The sequence below is a fragment of the Narcine bancroftii genome, chromosome 5, assembly GCF_036971445.1.
Source record: "Narcine bancroftii isolate sNarBan1 chromosome 5, sNarBan1.hap1, whole genome shotgun sequence".
NCBI lineage: Eukaryota > Metazoa > Chordata > Chondrichthyes > Torpediniformes > Narcinidae > Narcine > Narcine bancroftii.
This window is the reverse complement of record NC_091473.1, coordinates 114,906,845-114,927,917: the sequence shown is the minus strand read 5'-3', so window position 1 is coordinate 114,927,917 and position 21,073 is coordinate 114,906,845. Positions and strand designations below refer to the sequence as shown.

The 21,073-nt window shown below is 37.7% G+C and overlaps 1 protein-coding gene across 6 annotated transcripts in view; it reads right to left on the bottom strand.

The window, feature by feature from the left end:
* rnf220a (ring finger protein 220a) overlaps positions 1-21,073 on the bottom strand; it is a 560,193-nt gene that overhangs the window by 79,305 nt on the left and 459,815 nt on the right. For 4 of the 6 annotated variants that reach the window (XM_069938836.1, XM_069938837.1, XM_069938839.1 and 1 more), the window contains exons 7-8: positions 16,331-16,455; positions 1,331-1,469 (exon numbers count right to left, since the gene is read on the bottom strand). In XM_069938836.1, the coding sequence (XP_069794937.1) occupies positions 1,331-1,469; positions 16,331-16,455 (264 nt within the window). The remainder of the gene's footprint in view (positions 1-1,330; positions 1,470-16,330; positions 16,456-21,073) is intronic. The other 2 variants (XM_069938838.1, XM_069938841.1) reach the window with 1 other exon arrangement.

The window sequence follows — 21,073 nt, the reverse complement described above, 5'->3', positions numbered from 1 at the left end:
TTAGTTTATCTCACATATTTCGACAGTATAAAACATTGCCGCTCCTCAGTGATTCCAGAAAATATTTCTTAATGTTTCAACAAAATCCATTTCACTTTCTGATTTAAAAAAAATTACATAATTAACATATAAAAAATAATTAATCCATGAATGTGGTTGAACAAATTTCTTTGCTGTTCTTGAAAAGGTGATTCAAAAACAAAGAATACTGAAACACTAAGCAGGTTCTGCATACACATACCTAAACTAACTTATTTTTCTTTATTTTTTTCAAGGGCTGGATGTTGCAGACAAGAATTTATTGCCCATAGGAATGTAGCAGTAGTGAATTGTTCAAGAAGGTACCTCTGGCAAAGACTACAAGACTGTGAAAGTCTGTGAAAGACTACAAGATAGTTGGTGGTAGTGTTCCCATTTGCCTGATGATCTTGTCGTTTTTGGAGAGAGCTTGCAGTTTGGGAAGTCTGATTGGAGTCATGTGGGTATATGAGAGAGATACACAATGCTGTGGTTATATGGTAGAGGAAGAAAATATTTATGATGGTGGATGAAATGCCAATCATCAATCATAGCAGCTGCCCTGTCCTGGATGGTACTGAACTGCTCGAGTATTGTGAGAACACCACTCATCCAGGCAATTGGAGAGTATTTCATCACATGTCTGATTTATGCCTTGCAGAGATTGGAAAGGAGGTAAATTTATTGATGGTGGATACTTCCAATCTGCTCTTGTAGCCATAGCATACATTTGGCTTGTCCAAATATGTTTCCAGTCAATGGTATCCGCAAAATATTGATAAAAGAGGCGTATCATTGATTTTGCCACTGAATGACAAGGACAGGTAGTTAAGATTCTTTCTTTAAAAACAATCATTATTTGGCCATTTATTGGGGGAAATCTAGTCTAGTTCGCTCTACATTCAAGCATGGACTGCTTCATTTTCTGAGGAGCCGTAATGGATTTGAACTACTTTATTCACAAAAAAAATCTTAGGACTGAATTCAGTTGATCAAACATAGAGAAAGCCAAAGTTCAAGGACAAAAATCAACCAGTAAGTGTTTCAGGAAAATGATATAAAAAAAACTTAAAAATATAAACATAGATGTGGTAATAATACTCTGATCCAACATGATTATTAAACTAGGTTAGATATCACTACAATTCAAGGGCATCGCCAGGTGTGTAAACATTACCCACCTCCTGGAATATGAAAGGTGATTGCTATTAAAAGTTAAAAACATAAAAAATTGACAGCTTTTAAAATGCATTCATTTAAAAAAAAAATTGGTAAAGGATTATAAAAGTTTGATTAGCAGAATATTTCATACCTCGAAAGCCACCTTCTAATAAGGTAGTAGCCCGTATTCTCTTCTGTCCACACCATTCATATTCTTCAAATCTGTTTCCACTTGCACTTTCATTATCTATGTCCACAGACTCATCGTCATTTGTGTAAGAGCCATCTCTCTGTGGATTAAAATAAACCATATTAATCATTAATGCTTTAACCACTTAATTACTTATACTGACATTAAAATAAATGATGGCGACCAGAGAGAGGATAGGACTGCTCAAGAGAAAAGGAGGGAATTTATGCTTCGAGTCCAAGGACGTGGGTGAGGTCCTCAAAGAGTACTTTGCATCAGTATTCACTAAACAAAAGGACATGTGATACAGAGCACAGTGTGGCAAATGCTCATGTGTTAGGACATTTTGAAATCAAGAAAGGGATGGTGTGGGTCTTTTGGAGACCATTACAGTGGACAAGTTCCCAGGATCTGTTGGGATATAGCCTGTTATTGAAAGAGACAAGTGAAGAGATTGCTGATCCTTAATAAAGATCTTTGTATTCTTACCAGCAACAGGCAAGGTTCCAGAGGACTGGAGAAGCCAAAATTGTTCTTTTGCTCAAAAGGTGAAATAGAGATTATAGATGAGTGCACCTCACATCAGCAGTAGGGAAGCTTTTGGAAGGGATACCACAAGGGAAATTATTTACATACTTTTGGAAAGGAATGATCATTGAAAAAGGCCATCAAAGCAAACAGTATAATAGGGCTATCACAGTACAGTATTTTAAATGAAAAAATGAAAGGTGGAGACAAGTGTGAACTGCTGCAACTTAAAGAAGTCAAATTTAAGGGAACATAATACAGTTAATGGCAGGTCTCTTTGCAGCATTGGTGTGCAGAGGGATCTTGGGTTTCAGTTCCATAGCTCCTTGAAAGTAGTTAGGGTGTTAAAGAAGGTGTATAGCAAATGCTTGACAACATCAGTTGGGGCACTGAGTATAAAAGAAAGAAAGTAATTTCAAAGCTATGTAAAATTTTAGTTCCACCGCACTTAAGAGTATTGTGCACGATTCCAGTTCCTCCATTACCACAGATGCATAGAAAACTACAGAAAAAAGGCCATTTGGTCCTTCTAGTCTGTGCCGAAACATCATTCCTCTAGTCCCCTTGCACCCATTCCACAACTCTCCAGTCCACTCTCATCCAATTTATTCTTAAAACTTAAGAGTGAGCCCGTATTTACCACTTCAGATGCCAGCTCGTTCCAAACTCCCACCACACTGAGTGAAGATCATCCCCTTAATGTTCCCTCTAAACCTTTTGCCTTTCACCCTAACCCCATGTCCTCTCATATTTATCTCTCCCAATCTTGTGAAAAGAGCCTGCTCACATTTATTCTATTTCCCTCAATTTTGTAAATCTCTATCAAATCTCCCCTCATTCTTCTATGCTCTAAGGAATAAAGTCCCAATCTGTTTAATCTTTCCCTGTAACTCAACTCCTAATGACCTGGCAAAATCTCTGCCCTCTTTCAATATTACAGATATCCTTCCTGTAGTTTGGCAACCAGAACTGCACACAATACTTCCAATTTGGCCTCACCAATGTTGTATACAACCTGACCATAACATCCCAACTCAATACTTTATGAAGGCCAAGATGCCAAAAGTTTTCTTTATAACCTTGTCTACCTGTGACACCACTTTAATGGAATTAATGTATTCCCAGATCCCTTTGTTCCTCTGCACTCCTCAGTGCCCTACCATTTACTCTGTATGTCCCATCTTGGTTAGTTCTTCCAAAATGTAACACCTCACACTTGTCTGCATTAAATTCCATCTGCCATTTTCTGTTATTTAGTTAGGATTTAGAGGTTTTGGTAAGGGTACAGAAGAGATTTTCTTGAATGTTGACTGGTTTAGAAGGTATAAGCTATGGATAGAGGTTATACAAACTGGGGTTGTTTTCTCTGGAATGTCAGATCCTGAAAGGAGTCTTAATTGAAGTTTATAAAATTATGAGGCATAAATAGGTAGAGTCAGAATCTTTATTGGGTAAAAGTATCATACACAAGAGGCCATGCATTGAAGATGGGGGGGGGGGAGGAAGTGAAGTTTAAAGGAGACAAGCACGGTAATTTCTTGTATAGAAAGTGGTAGGGGTTTGGAATGAGCTGCCTTCTGTAATGGTGGGAGCAGATATGATGGTAGCGTTTATGATGCTTCGAGATAGACACATGAATATCCCAGAAATAAAGAGAAATGTATCACATGCAAGCAGCAGAGTTTTAGTTAAGTTCAGTGTCACGTTTGGCACAGGCATTGTGGCAGAAAGGTCTGTTCCTCTGCTGTACTGTTCTACATTCTGTACTTCTATCACCAGTTCAACTGGGCCATAGTATGTTCTTGATAGTTGGTGGATCCACAAAGAATCAGTGGCTGTCTGCAGTGTATGTGGAAACGTGCTCTAGACTTTCATGCCTCAATATTACAGCATAGAGTTTGGAAGCCTCTGGAGGTTGGATGGATCCTCATCTAACTTCTCACTTTGACCTTGAAAGTTGCTGGTATTTGTAGTTGTATATACTTCATACTTGACCCCTGAACTTTATACCAGCCAAAGCAGTGCATTTAACATCACCTCATTCAAGGAGAGGATATTTCAAAGTATATTTTAAGTTTCATTAATTACTTGACATTTAACATGTTTTAAATAGATTAATCAAATTTACTTTTTTTGCCTGAATATTTTCAGTCTCTGCATCAATAAAAAGGCATCCAGACAACACAAGTTGTCCGAAGCCAAAGAAGGCCTCTGTGAATTGCTATAGGCAGCTCACCACCTGTAGTCTAGGCTCTTCTTGCAATCTGCTAAACCTTATGGAATGGCTGCAGAAGTGGAGAGGCAGCAAGATGAGACCAAACAGCTATGGAACTAATAGAACCATAGACCATTACAGCACATAAACAGGCTCTTCAGCCCTTCTAGTCTGTGCCAATCTATTTTCACTAACCTGCACCCAGTCCATAACCCTCCCTACCCCTCTCAGCTATGTACCTGTCCAAATTCTTCTTAAATTTTAAAAATGAGCTCGTATTCACTTCAGCTGACAACCAAACTTTTCCCCCTTTTACCCTTAATCCATGTCCTCTGGTTTGAATCTCACCTAACCTTAGTGAAAAGTGCCTGCCTACATTTAACCTGTCTATCCCCCTCATAATTTTAAATAATTATGAAATCTCCCCTCATTCTTCTATGCTCCAGAAAAAAAAAGTCCTAACCTGTTTAACCTTATACTGTAACTCAGTTCCTGAAGTCCAGGCAACATCCTAGTAAATCTTCTCTTCATTCTTTCAATCTTATTAATATCTTTCCTGTAATTAGGGGATCAAAAATGCACACAATACTCCAAATTTGGCCTCTCAATGTTTGATACAACTTTACCACAACATCCCAATTCCGATACTCAATACATTAATTTATGAAGACAAATATACCCAAAGCTCTCTTTACAACTCTATCTACCTGTGACACCGCTTTCAGGGAACTATGCCTCTGTATTCCCAGATCCTTCTGTACTACCGCACTCCTTTGTACTATTTATTGTTTGTCCTTTCTTGGTTTGACCTTCCAAATTGCAAGACCTCAGACTTGTCTGCATTAAATTGCATGAGCCATTTTTCAGCCCATTTTTCCAGCTGGTCCAGATCCCCCAGAAAGCTTTGAAAAACCTTCCTCACTAACAACAATGCCTCCAATCTTAGTGTCATTGCAAACATGCTGATCCAATTTACCACATTATCATCCAGATCATTGATATAGATGACAAACAACAATGGTCCCAGCACTGTTCCCGGAGGAACCCCACTAGTCACAGGCCTCCAGTCTGAGAAGCAATCATCCACCACCACCACCACTCTCTGGCTTCTCCCTCATAACCAATGTAGAATCCAGATAGTGTCTGTAAACTCAAGTGAGAATCAGCAGAATCCAGTCCATTAAGTTCCCAGCAATTTGCTCACTTGCTGCTCTTTACAGAAACAACTGGAATCAATTCAATTTGCAATTTATTCACTTGGATAATACTATCAATTAATCAAGTAAAGGTTTCCAAATATAAATTCTTGTTTATCACTTCTAATATTTGTTACTCAATTAATACCCCTTCCCAATTTCTAGCAAGCTAGCTTATTCCGCTTTTATATTTTCATATAAAACCAAAAATGTTCATTCTTCCTGCCCCCAAACAAAAATGGCTACTCTTATTTTTCACTCACTGGCTTTGCTGTGGTTTCAACAGTCCAGTTTTAATCATAGTTATACTGTCAGCAATACCAAGTTACATTGGAAATCTGTGCATGCTGGAACAGGCTGCATTTTGTATCTGTTTCTTTGTGTCCCATTAGTAGAGTTGGGAAAATATTAATGTAGGATGACATGCATAGGGAACATTTGATTTAATACCTAAAATAAATAAACTTATGGAATGCATTTAATTGTAAATTGATTCAAAGCCAATAACTACTACTGTGTCTGACTTAAGCACATAAATTCAACTACTCTGTAAAAATTGGAAGAAAATTTATTACATTATTTTATATTATATATCTACAGAAGTTAACTTAAAATTAATTATCAAACCTATTTTTTTTCTCTATTAGCAACTGAATATGTTTATGCTATTTACAATACATCTCTTGATACTTATAATTAGGGCTCAATTATATGCTATATAAATTACCGTTTATAGTAGCTTCTAAATTAAACTTTTACGAACTAACAACCCTTTCAATTATTTTTTTGGGGGAACTAAAGGGACTTTGTTAGCACTAACACCAGGAATAGCAATCGTAAATTCAAAATAATAGTTTTTTTATTAAACTATTAATAGCATAACATTTCTTAACCCCACTATGCACAAATGTGTGTGTGTGTGTGTGTGTGTGTGTGTGTGTGTGTGTGTGTGTGTGTGTGTGTGTATATAATTAAAGTCCCACTCCAAAAAGTCAATCTTTAAAAGTTCAGCATTATTTTAGTCTTGCTTTATGGTCTTAAATTCTCAGTTCAGAAATAATTATAAAGTCCTTTTAAACATCATATCTTCAGGTCTCTTTACTCACAATGTGGCTATTTTCTTCCACAATGAATTCACAAACCCAGACAAGGGTTAAACTAAGTAGTCATACACAAAAATAGACCCAGTAGAAATCTGTCCTCTTTTCCAAATAGACAGCAAAATGGTCTTCCTTATTTCTAAGGCCATTGATTTGGTGTTCCCCTTTTCCCAGGAGTAACACACAACAGGACCAATTCTGGTTACTGTAACTCAACCCTATCCTTCACAAAGTCTCAACCCCTGTGTCACAGGGGGTTTTGACTTCTGAACTATCCAAACTGAACTCTTCCAAAACTGAACTTGGTAATATATTTCTCCATATCATGTGATCGTTATTATCATCACCAAGCTGAGGCACAATTCTTGGAAACCACATGACCATCTGTTTTATTTCTACCAAAATCCTATTCATTCTTCAAAACCATTCCATATCAATAACAACTTCTGACCTCATCTCTGTTCAAGAGGCTTAAGTGGCTTTGATTAAAAACAGATGCCTTCCTTCAGCAGTTCTTGAATAATTAAAACTAACTTGAAATCCATTAGCTCTGTCTGTCCAAGACACGTCACTCCGAGAATGAACACTTTTCTCAGAAAACAATGGTTCTCTATAAATGTGTTGTGATATGTGTGTGACCCTGTACCAACCCATAATTAACTAAGAATACAGATACAGTATTTTAACTCTATAATTTACTAGGACATTTTATATATGAGAAATGTAGTTTAACAGTAAAGATTAACATAAATCCATTACATAACCAATGCTAATTTATAATTGAAGTTGGAAGGAACATAGAAGTTGACAGTGTCCCCAGCCTAAATTGCATAGAAAAGCAAAGAACTTTATATACATTATACATATCTCACAAATGTTTTCTTTCTTCATAATTATATTACGTTGATTCTTGACTATTTTCAAAATATTTAACATTTAGTTTGATTTGATAACTGAGGCACAATGAAACAAAAGTTATCCAAACAAGGAAGGAGTATGATAAGGAAAGGGAAAAAAATAATTTCCAATTACCAATCAATCAGAGAATAAACCGAAATTTGTTTTAGAACAACATTTAGCAAATAAAATTATTTCCAATAAAAGAGTTTAACCAACAGTGCTTGACATTTGATTTCAGAAACTATAATAATTTTTGGCCTGGAACTGGGATTAAAAAAAAGGAAGAAATAATTTGGCCCATGATGCCAGTTTGGTTCAATGGAATAGCTATTAAATAAATTTCACTTCTCTATTTTCCCCTTCACCTTGGATTTTCTGAAGTATTTATCCATTCACTCCTGAATCCTTTTTTCTAAACCATCACAACTTATTGCTTCAAACAAAACTCCTTTTGAAGGTATTACTTGGGTGATAACTTGCAGCAAAATTTAACGTCTGTTGTATTTATTTACTACGACTACAAGACTAATGCTGCCATATTTTATTCTTTATAAACCACAGATCTTGGCAAATGGTTTCCATGACAGATTTAAAAGGGTCTACAAGTTGCTAAAATATTAAATGGTTATTTTATGTCAGTTTTTATTCAAGATGATGATGGCCAACTCTCTGCAGATAGTCATGCTATTAACAAGAATGCTAACATTAAAAAAAATCAGAGTACACCTTAGAAAGGATAAGAAAATATCTGCTCAAAATATATTCATTCAAGAGGGCTTAAACCAAACACATCTATCCTTTGTCATTTATTTAAAACCTTGCAAGATCCTTCATCAATGTGGCTAAAATTCAGGCATGAGTTGATGATAATTAGTTAATTATGTACATATCCACTGAAATTCTGACTTGGAACTGAAAAGGTAGTTTGTTTAAAAAAAATGCAAAAAATAATTAAAAATTGACTACAATAATACACTTAATTGAATTAAATAAACAATAAATAGGAAAAAAGATAAATAAATATTCAGTTATTCTAGTCCATAAAAATGATTTTACAATGGTGCAGACAATCCTTTTGTGATGTTGGAGCAGTCGATGATGCTTGATAACTGTGGGAAAGAAACTATTCTTGAACCTCAAGATGCTGGTTTTCAGGCTTCGGTATCTTCTGCCCAAAAGTAACAGTAAGAAGAAGTTGTGATCAAGGTGGTGGAGGTCCTTTATGATGTTGGCTGCCTTCTTGATTTCTTGAGGCAGTGTCCCTCATTGATGCATTCAATGGATGGGTGGTCAGAGCCTGCGATGGACCTGGCTTTGTTATCTTCTGGAGCCTTCTGCATTCCTGGGCTGCTGAATTACCACCATTCAGTATACTTTCCATAGTGCACCTGTGGAGGTTTGATGTATTCAACCACATGCCAAATCTCCTCAAACTCCTAAGCAGGTAGAGGCATTGGTGTACTACTTTTACAGTTGTCCTTTGTGCTGGCTCCAGGAGATGTCTTCAGAAATATGGACTGCCAAGGACCTCAAGGTTCTAATACTCTCCATCTCGTGCAGAGAGTTGCATGGTCAACAATAAGTTCCTTGGTCTTGATGATGTTTCGAGCAAGATGTAGTTCTGGTTCCACCCAACCAGATTCTCGATCTCATTCTATATTCTTACTCATGATTTACAGTTATTCAATCAACAACCATGGTGTCATCAGTGAATTTGCAGATCGAGTTGGAGCTGAACTTGGTTACGCAGTCGTAAGTATCCAGGGAGCAGAGACTAAGCCTGCAGCCTTGACGTGCCAATGTTGATAGTCAGCACTGATCAGGATCTACTGATGAAGGCCAACATCCATTTGCCTCCTTGATTATCTGTTGCATCTGAAAACCAACATTTTATGGTTCATGCACAAGTACTTCCATGCCCCTCTGCATGAAAGCATGCTGCAATCTTTCATCATTTAAATAATTTGATCTTTCAAAGTGGATGACCTTGCATTTACCAACATTGTACTCCATCTGCCTGACCTTTGCCCACTCACTTCACCAAAAGTATCTCTGAATTTTCTGCTCAATGTGCCGATCAATTTCATATCTTCAGCAAACTTTGATGCACTGATTCCTTCTTCCAAATCATTAATGTCTATCATTAAGAGTTATGGACTCAGCACCAACCCCTGTAGCACTCTGATTACTAGAGATTTCCAACCAGAGAAACAGCTATTAATCCTATTCCCTGCCTTCCGTTGCTTAACCAATCCTCTTTCCATGCTACCATTACCTTATGGATAAGACTTTTATGCAGCACCTTATCAAACAACTTCTAGAAATCCAACATTCACCTATTCCCCTCTATTAACTGCATTCATTCTGCACCAGTAAATTTGGAAAATAGGACTTTCCCCCCCTGAATCCACATTGCTTCAGTCTGATGAAACAATATCTATTCAGATGTCTTGTTATTTCTTCCTCAATGATAACTTCAAGCATTTTCCCCCGAGTACGGACATCGAGCTAACTGGCCTACATTTATCTGCCTTTTGCCTATATCCTTTTTAAAACAGTAACAACTGCTGTCTTCCAATCCATGGGACCTGCCTGCAGTGCAGAAAATTCAGGTAAATTATTACAAACATCGTTTCTTTGAGACCCTGGGACGCACTCCATTAGGACCAGGGAACTTGTGTACCTTCCGACTCAATGTGTGTGTGGAACTCTCGACTCAGCACCATCTCTTTAGTGATATTGATAGACCTCACCTCCCACTGCATTCATAACGTCTCATTTGGGATGTTAGATGTGTTCTCCATCATGAAGACTGACACAAAATAGTTATTCACTGCATTGGCTATTTCCACATTACCCAATATTAATTCTCCCCCATCTTCTTTTAAGGGTTCTATGTTCACTTCAGCCATCCTTTTCTGCTTTAAGTAATTCTAAAAACTTTGACGGTTTTTATATTTTGTGTTAGTTTACTTTCATAATCTATTTTCCCTTTCTTTATTACTTGCTTAGTGGTTCTTTCCTGCTTCTTAAAGTTTTCCCAATCTTCCAGTTTCCCACTTCTCTTGCTAACTTTGTATGCACGAGCTTTTAGTTGATGTCTTCCTCTTTTTTTTAGTTATTTAAGGGTGACTCTCCTCACCCTTACTGACCTTGCTTTTAACTGGAATGTAATTTTGGTGATCTGTGTGAAAAGTATCTTTAGGGAGCATGGTCAGTGTAGCAGTTTTTATGTTCTCCCTGTGTCTGATTGGATTTCTTCTGGGTGCTCCAAATCCTTCAAAACGTACAGTGTTGTCAGTTAATTGGGTGGCATGGACTGGTAGGTTCTGTGACCTTGCAGTATGTCTAAAATTTTAAAAATTAAATTTAAAATCTTCCACTGTCCCACCAGGTAGCCTAGTGCTCTCGGTCTATGCTAGCGAACTCCTCCCTCATAGCATTGTACTCTCCCTTATTTATTCATAATACACTGGCTTTAGATCAAACCATTGCATCATCTATTTGTATGAAAAATTCAGTCATACTGTGATCACTTTTTTTTGGAATATTTTATTTTAATTTTCATAGATTTGTCAAACAAACATAACTTTTTTAACATTCATGTAATATACAGAGTCTGTATTTATTCCCCCCCCACCCTCGTAAAACTGAAAGTACCATCAATTAAATTACCTCGAGAGCAAAATTAAAAACAACCCATATATTCCCCCCTCCTCTTTTCCCCCTCCCAATTTATCTTTAAGCGCCCCCTCTCCCCGCCCCGAGCACCAATAACAAGGCTATTGGTGCCAATCCCCCGCCATTTTGAAACATGCTTATTTTAATGCACCCATCAACCACTTATAGCTTCCTCCCTTTCCTTGAGCTCCTTGTATTCATTCTTACTTCTAATATACATTCATCTTTAAACATTACTATTTTGGAAATAAACATATCCCTCTCGATTTCCTCACAATTACAATAGTTACAATTCATCTTTCCCGATTCCCTCTTTCCACCTTATTTACATTTACATTTAATCCTGAAGCGGTGGCAGGCTCTTACAAAGTCCATCGCCTTTCTTGGATTCTTGAAAAAAACTTTCTTTCCCCTCCTGCCCTTCAGCATTGCTGGGTGAAGGTGGGTAAACTAGATTCCTTTTTAACCAGGTCAAATTCCCTCCTGAATTTCAATAGCGCTGCCCTTATGTCTGGGTAGAGTAAAGCCTTCTCCCCCTCATATTCCATCGGATCCCACCCTTGATTTCGCACCCACCACAGCCACCCGTAAAATACTCTCTCTATCCTGGTAGCGAAGGAGCCTTACCTGGATAGAGCATGGCCATTGGTTTGGCCCTGAGCGCGGGGGGGTGGAAAACACGAGAGACCGGTGGGACTATTCTATTCTTCGATTATTTCCAATTTGTTCCTTCTCCCCAGTGTATCTGGGATCCACTTATAAGGAACTCCACCATGTCTCTCCCTTCCTTACCCTCCTTCACCCCAACAATTTCAACCGTATTCCTCCTGATGATGTTTTCTAAAGTATCTATCTTCTCCCACAACTTTCCCATGCATCCATTTCATTCTCTCTCTTATCTAATCTTTCTTCCACTCTCTCAATTCTCTCTTCCATTTCAGATACCCTTTCTGTCAAGTTTTTCAGCCTTTCTTTGATTACCAGTGTCTTCAAAGTTCTTTTTATCTGGCCACTGACCTCCAGTATCTCTCTGGCAAAGGGCATCAGCCCCTTGCCTCCTTTATCTGTCTTTCACCTCCCTGTAATGTCCTTCTTTTACTCCCTTATTTTCCTTTTCTTTTTCCTCCACCTCGCTTTCCGACTCCAGTCCGCTTTGCCACGCTATTTTCCCGCTAAATCCCCTCTGGCTGCGCTGCTCCTGGAGTCCTCCAGGACACCTCAAACACCCTCCAATGCCTCTTCATGCCCGCTGATTGGAGTGGTCTTACTAGTAGCTAAGTCCTTGTCTTCAACTTTACTTTTTCTTCCAGCCCATGGGGTCTTTCTCTCTGTCGCCGACTCCCTTGGCTCTTCTGCACCCGACAACATTCTCATCATTGCCTGCATCACCGTTCATTCCTCTACTTGGATCCCCGACTCTCCCATGCCCAACAGCGCTTCATCACCATCTGTTTCCCCTCAGTTTGGTTCCCCAAACCTCGGATCCCCAAACTGTCCTCGCCCGACAGCACTTCTGCTGCCACCGTTGACTGAGCCTTGGCTGTGACCCCGTGACCTCGGGGCTCCGCCTCTCCGACCTCGGGTCCCCGAACCGTCTGTGCCCAACAATGCTCCCGTTGCCACCAGCATAACCATCAAGCCATCAACTCAGCCCCCACAAGCTCCCACACTGACAGCACTCTCACCACTTTGATTGTGCCCTTCCCTTGGTCCCCTCAAGATTCAACCTTATTGGAGTATCTGTCTCTCCCCCCCCCCAGGTGAGTTCCATTCCCTCGGGAAGCTTCGGGGCTCTGTTGGCACTGTCACCACCGCTGATGCCCTGCTAGGCCTCAGGTCGGTCTCTTCCTCCATCCTGACTCTTCGTTTTTTTTTTCACCTTTTTTCTTTCCCTTCTCACTCTTTCTTCTAATCATATTCTTGTCTTCCTTCTTTCTGGGGTCTTTTTATTTTAGGGGATTTTCTTGCATCTATCCTTTGTTCTATTTTCCTCAGGGTGCTCTTGGGTCACCTTACAAGCCCCTCGCTGCCATCTTGGATCTCCATACTGTGATCAATCTTTCCAAGAGGATCCCTAACAATAAGATTGCTCCTTTTATCTGTTTCAAAGCTGCCTCAATCAGCTTGATTGATTCTCCCAATCTCGGTGCAAATTAAAATTCTGCATGACAACTGTCATTCCATTCTTACATGTATCAAATATTTACTGGTTTATTGCCACCGTAAAGTTATTAAAGTGGTCTAAAGGCAACTTTCATTTCATTGGTTTTTGATCTGGTTGTCTATATAGGCTTTATTCAGGCATTTGAAAAGGTTCCTCATGGTAGGCTGATCCAAAGAGTACAGAAGCATGGGGTCCATGGTGTAATGATAGATTGGATGGAATTGGCTGGCCCACAGAAGACAGAGGGTAGTGAAGGAAGAGAGTTATTCTGCCTTGAGGCCTGTGATCAATAGTATTCTGCAGGGATTGGTGTTGGTACAGCTAATGGCAGGGTTCTTAAAAGTAATGATGTGGGAGTGGGATCTGGTGGTCCAGGCTCATAGCTCATTTTAAGTGGTCACACAGGTAGATAGGATGGTAAAGAAGATATGCTTGCTTTTATTAGAGGGAGCAATATGTACAAAAGAAAGGAAGCAATGTAGCAGCTGTATAAAACTTTGGTTAAGCTGCACTTGCAATATTATGTACAATTCTGGTTTCCCCATTAGAGTAAGGATGTGGAGGCTTGAAGAGTTTACAGAAGAGATTTAACAGGGTATAAGTTATGGGGAGAGGTTGGACAAACTTGGGATGTTTCCCCTGAAGCCTTGGAGGCTGACAGGCAACTTGAAAGAGATTTATAAACTCACAAAAGGCATTGATAGCATTGACAGAATCTTTTCCCCAGGGTAAAGGTGTCACATAGCAGAGGTCACACATTTAAGGTGAAGGTGGAAGTTTAAAGGCGATAATGTGGGGTAATTTTTAATTTTTTTTAAATATACACACGGAGAGTAATGGATGGCTCTAACGAACTGTAAGAACAGTGGTGAAAGCAGATATAAATAGCAGCAATTAAGAAGCTTCCAGATAAGATACATGAATATGAAGGGAATGGAGGAATATCTAGCAAGTGCAAGCAGCAAAGTTTTAGTTTGATTTGTTCATCATGTTTGGGACAGATATATAGGCCAGACTGTACAGTTCTATGTTCCATGATTTTTATCTATCCACAGATTCAATGGTATTTATGTGAACAAAACCTGTAAAATTTACCTCTCTTCTATCTTCCGCCTTACTCTGATGTACCATATAAAGCAATTAGCATACAAGCAAGCATTGTTCTTTACATACTGGCACAATGTACCATATAAAGCAATTTATTTTAAACAGCTTTAAATCCAACTAAAGGCAATTAAAAAGCAAGTGAATTTAACCTAACCCAGATTTAAAATAACATCTCTGTTTTGATAGGGCTTTTAATTAAGGTTGAGTAACATTTGATGTAAATTGCTACTCTTTTTGGATTTTTTTTGAAAAGTCTAACAAAATTTTACATTGGGTCCCATCCACTATTTGCAAGGTGATGCACCATAAATACTCGGATATAGAAGTAATTTACATTACTAGCACTCATCCCTCACACCGTGTACAAATAAACACTGTCGCACGTCATGTGCAATACATCCAGAGGTAAGTTTACAGTGGTGAAAATGTTGGTATCACATAGTACAGCAAAATCCCTGGTATCTGGCACCAATGGGGATTAGTAGATGCCAGGTAAGTGTATTTTCCGGCTGTTTGAGACTTACTCTTACAATGCGCAATTAATACACCTGCATCAAGAATAAACAATTTAAAAGACAAAAATACTATACAGTAATTACACTGAACAAACTTTACTTGCATGAATATACAACCTTTAAAGCATTTAACTTTATTTTCAGTCACATTCTTTGAAAACATTTAACCCCTGCTGAAAATGCAACTTCCTCTCCCTCCAGAGCCGGCCTAAGGATAAACAATAACATTATAGATAATTAACCCCCCCCACAATTTACAGATGAAGCCTCTGACTGGGGCGACTCTGGCAACTCTTACTAAGCAGGGATAAGCGAGTCACCCCAACGACAAGTGTCATCCATCAGCTCTTCATCCTGGGTGAAACCATTGAATAAAGTTGTATGAAATAGCAAACAGCAAAGAATGACCAAGTCACTCTGCTGGCTGACTTGTTTAACTTCAGAGAACATTTACTTTTACAATTTTTAAGGTGTATTTTTTACTTATTTTTTTTTTTGCTGATTTTTTTTGCCAGTTGCTTGAGGCTGTCAGTGCTTGAATACTGGATACCAGGGATTTTGTGCCTCAAATTATATGCATAATTTTGCAGAAACTATATGCTAATAAAGTTTATTCTTACACTTATTTTGTGTGTTTAATTTTTAGTCATCTTATTTTTAAGCATAGAAAACAAAGAAATTAGAAAAGTTACTCTGTGCCGTGACAGCATTAAAAAGGGAGCAGAAGGCAGGAAGGATGAAATCAAGTGATTTAGGGGCATCAAGCTGTTAATTCTTTGATCCAATAGCGGGTTGGGAGAGAAGTAAAAGAGTTAAATAGTGCAGAGGGTCTCAGGAGATGAGAAATTCCAGAATTTCCAAGCAGAAAACTATGAATATGAAAATAAAGACACTAACGCGTGTTATTATTACCTTGAGGATTCAGAGAAGTGTATCCTGGGTGACAAACAGCAAGATCTGGTGTCCTAGTTTCTGGGAGCATTTACACAAAGTATTATTGGAGGCTAGGAAAATAGAGGATCATATCTTAGAAGGTTTAGGGGATGGATATTTGGGCAATTTTTGGAGAGAAAGATAAGGCAGAAATAAGGCCTAGAATTTATCAATATACTATTTTTCAGAATTTGATGAGAACTGGTGAAATGTCAACATTACTCTGCTAGCTAAGGAAGGAAGGAAGCAAATAACTTGTGTGCAGATAGCTGGAAGTTGAGACAAGATGGAAAGATCTTGAAAAGGCATACTGAATGTGAAAGACTCAGGAGTAAACTGGAAAGGCTTGGTACAGCAGTGGTCCAAATAGTGCTTTGGGTTTTAAAAAAAAACTATTTTAATCAAAAAGATTTAGAGGCATGTTAGACAATTTTATTGGATGCAAGGAATAGTGGGAATATTATCAATGGAAAGAAGGTTAAAGGTCTGAGAACACTAACAAGGATCTAGTTGAATAGGTGTATTAATAGGCAGGCTTTGCACAAATTTTTAAAACTAGCTTTATAATATGGTACAAGACAGAAAAAAAACTTGCTGATTTGCCAAAATGCCCATCAACTACCTTGTCCAGGCAGGCTTCCACATGTCTACTCATCTCCTCCACAGATCCAGAGAGCGTCTCATTGCATAGCGGACATACCTGGCCATCCTCTGAGGCCTTCTTCCTCTTGTTTTTCCCTATCCGTGCTGAAAGATGAGAAAGAAACAGGGTTTTATTTTCAATATTCTTTCAGGGAAATATTTTCAATTACCCAAATATAATTCAAAAATGCATTACATCTTTATAAAAGCTGAATTTGAAACAATAAAGCTTACAAACCCAATCATTTAGGCTTTGATCATAGTTCTTCTTCATTATCAGGTCAAAATTATGTTTGAAAGGATATGAATAAATTAAAGCCACAGGCAAGAGCAACCAACCATCTACAAAATTCCTCCAATAAACATTCAACTATGTACAACTCTGCAACATGAAAGCTTCTCCAATGTTAACATTGGTTCTAACTACGTAATCGACTTTGCAGTAAGATATCATACATGCCAACTTAAACTTAGCTGACACGTGCAAGGTATTTTTTTTGGTGACACGTTTTGCTGACTGGCTCCATCCCAATAAAATAATTTCAAAGTGTTCATGCAAATTATTCATAAAATCTAAAAGCTAAATTCAGCTCCTAAAAAGTTTTTTTTTAATCAAAAACAGCTCCATTGGCTTTCCTCACTTAAAAATACACATTTCTTTAGCCACTGGGCTATAAAGACCACTGAAATAATTGTACACTTTGGCCCTATTAATCAAGTCATCACCTTTTGGTTGAGACATTAAACTCTGACTGTTCACTTGGATGAAAGATTTCACAAAGTGGGTCCAAAAAAAAAGTGCATAAGGTACCCAGATTTCTGAAAAAAATTATTTATCAAACAATACCATTAAAAACATATATCAGTGATTTATCTTACAATCCATATAATCTTGCTGCCCATATATCTGAACGGTGTATTAGCCAGGACTATTTTTTTTTAAATCTACATTTGCAAAGACATTAGAAGCAACAAATAGCACAGTGAGATGCAAGTCAAAATGGTCAAAAATAGACATTTGGCACATTAGTATTTCAGAAAAGATATAAAAACATATACAAAAACAAAAAGTTTCTTGCCAGTGTATCTGTCAGAGCACAATCTTCAGACTGCTAAATAAAAGGGTCCATGAGCAGATGAATAAGAAAACTCAATTAGATGATACAGTTGGTAATATATTGCTGCCCAGTATTGTAAGGAGGATAGGGTATTAGCCTCTCTTCTGTCTAGACATTGAAAATATTTTTAAACAGTGTGCATGCACAGTAAGAGGGTTAAATTTATGTAGAAACTTCCTTTCTTCCCATCATTTGTAGATGACTAATGGCTCAAAAAAGTGCAGAGAAAAATAAATAACGTGAAATATTATTGACAATAATGCAGTATGTAATTAATTCAGATTACAGTTTCATCACTGTTATTTTATGACAGCCTTATATGTTAGATACACCAGACAAAGCCTAACAAAAAATCTTTCTCCCAGCTTTTCACTCCCATGCCATTCGTACAATATATTGAATATTTGCCTTACAATAATGATTTCACAAGGTTATGCTCAGCAACTAAGACCTGTACAGATGGTAAATTAGCTGTTCTGTTGATAACCCAAGTTCCTATTTGTCAGAGTAACATAGCTGTGGAGGATCTTAAACAATGCCCTAATGATATTCAATCAGATAACTACATAAAATGATAAAAGGAGTCAAGATTAAAAATTGCTTATGTTCACTAAAAGGCTGCTCAATTCTTTGACAAAGACCTTACAACAAGGATCTACATTCATATTGTGTAAAAGATCATGAGGAATACTTAATATGATGGTCTACAAATAAATTTTGATACATTCTACAAGGCAAAGCAATGACCGCCATGATCAGGACATAAAACTAATTATTCTAGAAAATTATGCATTTAGATCTCCTGGTGTTTGCCACTGGGGAAAAAAATAAAGATTTTTAAAAAAATACTGGATATTATTAAATTAGCTAATAATTATTTTATTCAGGTAGTAGTAGTGCAATTTATAGATGCAAATGTTGTTACTCAAAACTCATTACTTTCTGGAAGTCAACAAGTTTTGGATTTCAGGAGCTTGAGCACATCAGGACAAAGGCTTAAGGGCAGCACTAAGTGAGCACTGCACCATCAGAGATTCAATCTTTAAGGCAAGTTTTAAAATAAAGGCTTTGCCTGCTTTCTGAGGTCGATGCAACATTCATATGCCACCATTATTCAGGGATAATCAAATTGTTAGATCCAGCTGGTCACGTCTCCAGAATGGAGGACCATCGCCTTCCCAAGATCGTGTTATATGGCGAGCTCTCCACTGGCCACCGTGACAGAGGTGCACCAAAGAAAAGGTACAAGGACTGCCTAAAGAAATCTCTTGGTGCCTGCCACATTGACCACCGCCAGTGGGCTGATATCGCCTCAAACCGTGCATCTTGGCGCCTCACAGTTTGGCGGGCAGCAACCTCCTTTGAAGAAGACCGCAGAGCCTACCTCACTGACAAAAGGCAAAGGAGGAAAAACCCAACACCCAACCCCAACCCACCAATTTTCCCCTGCAACCGCTGCAATCGTGTCTGCCTGTCCCGCATCGGACTTGTCAGCCACAAACGAGCCTGCAGCTGACGTGGACTTTTTACCCCCTCCATAAATCTTCGTCCGCGAAGCCAAGCCAAAGAAAAGAAGAAGAATTCCTCAACAGATGTTACTGACCAATTATTTGGTCATTATCGTATTTTTGCTTATAGCGCTAATAGTTAAAAACAGTGACTTTACTCATGAAACCCAATTTGTGACACATTTTCTCTTGCTAAGAATTCTTTTTAAAGATTCAACAAAACGCATGGGGCATGTACGGAATTTGATCACCTTATATACATATAATATATATATGAAAATTTTAAAAAACAGAAATGGTAATTCATGGCAGTCAAGTTAGGCATCTCAACCTTCAATAATCTATAGGGAAGTCAAAGCTCTTGAGAATAAGTGTAAAAAAAAATCAAAAGTGGGATCTTATGCAAATCTGGTTGCTTTAAATGATTGAGATTTACTTAATGTAATATGCAACTGAGAACTGTCAGCTGTGTTAGAACTGTCTGTCACCTCTTTACCTTTGTTTAGTCAAAGATTATAAAAGTGCAATTCAGATTCCAGTATACAGAACTTAGTTTACTCAATTCTGGTAGAATTTTTATTTTGCTGTGTATATGTCTATTCCAGCAGTTGGAAAATTCTAGGACTAACGAGGAGAGACATTTTTAAAAAAAGACCCATTGCAACATTTATATTCAGGAAATTAAGGCTTTAAGACAAAAGTATACAAGGAATCAGTCATAAACTAAGCTGATTTTATGAACAATTGAGTCCTGACTCCAGAAGTACACTTCGAGGAGAAAATAGCTTTCCTCAAGCACAAAACAGTTAGCATAATAATGCCTGGTGTAAAGAAAGGCCAACATTTCTACACAATGATGTTGCATTGGCAGAATAGTTACACTTACTTTTCAGGGTGGTTTACACAACCTAGTCCTTACAGGTCTTCTTCAACATGAGAATATTCTATTCACAGATTTGATTATTTGGATTACATACCTTTGAATTACAAGTCTAATTTTTTGCTGTAACAAAGAGTGAATCACTTTTCTCTCCCCCTCAGAATAAACTACATCAAAAGCATTTCACCCTGTTTTTCAACTTAACAAGATGTTTTGTACACATACAACAATAAGTCAAGGAATGCCTGCATGTTGACTGTACTTGTCAGATCTCAGGACTTCTACCATAAATACAATTTCTACTCATTCCTCACCAAATTCATGTACTTTCATTAGTTCAATTTTTGACATAAAGTTCATGAAAACAAATAAAGGTTAATACCTGTGTATCATTTTTTTAATTATGAAAAAAGGTGTCTGTTCTTGCCAGTCTGAAAATGTTCTTTCAATTTATGAAAGGAATAATCTATCATGATAATTATGGTCTTAAATAGTAATCAGACAGCAGATTAAATCTTATTCAGTAAGAAAACCAGATTATTTCTTGAAACTGTTTCATTCCAGTCTCATTCTAAAATTGTTCTTTCAATCCCTAGTGCCCATTGTATAAATTTTCTCTTCCTATATCCTTTTCTTTAAAAACTATAGTCCCACACGTAATTAGAAATTTAACGCTGCAGAACAATGCCTATTACACTGTAATTCTTTGTTCTTCCTTAACTGCAAATTGAGTGATGCTACATTAATTTTTAGGTACAAGTAATATCAAAAGTAAAAGAAGGAGTGGGGGAGGTGAGAGAGCTATCTCTAGTTATATGCAGATTATTCAGCTGTCTCAGACTAAATGCTAAATGAAACATCTCTGCTCTAATCGACAATGTACTCTTGAAAGGCTCGGCTGAATAGAAAAACCCAACTCAATTACGCAGGACCCACTGGTGTAACTACCACTGAATTCTTATCATACCAGGCTCGAGAGAAATACAAGACTTGGAATTCTATGGAGTGAAAACTTGACAGTGCATTTCTGAAACAGGAAAATATTATGACCCTGATTCAGTTTGGAACTAATGATATGTGTAAGAAAAGGGCCAATTAAAAAGTAAACTTTTTTTGAATCTCCTAAGTTTCCAGTTAACATAACACGAGAAGGAAGTCCTCTTCAGAAATAGCACTCAGGATATATATTTTGTCTCTCCTGCCTGCTGATTTACATG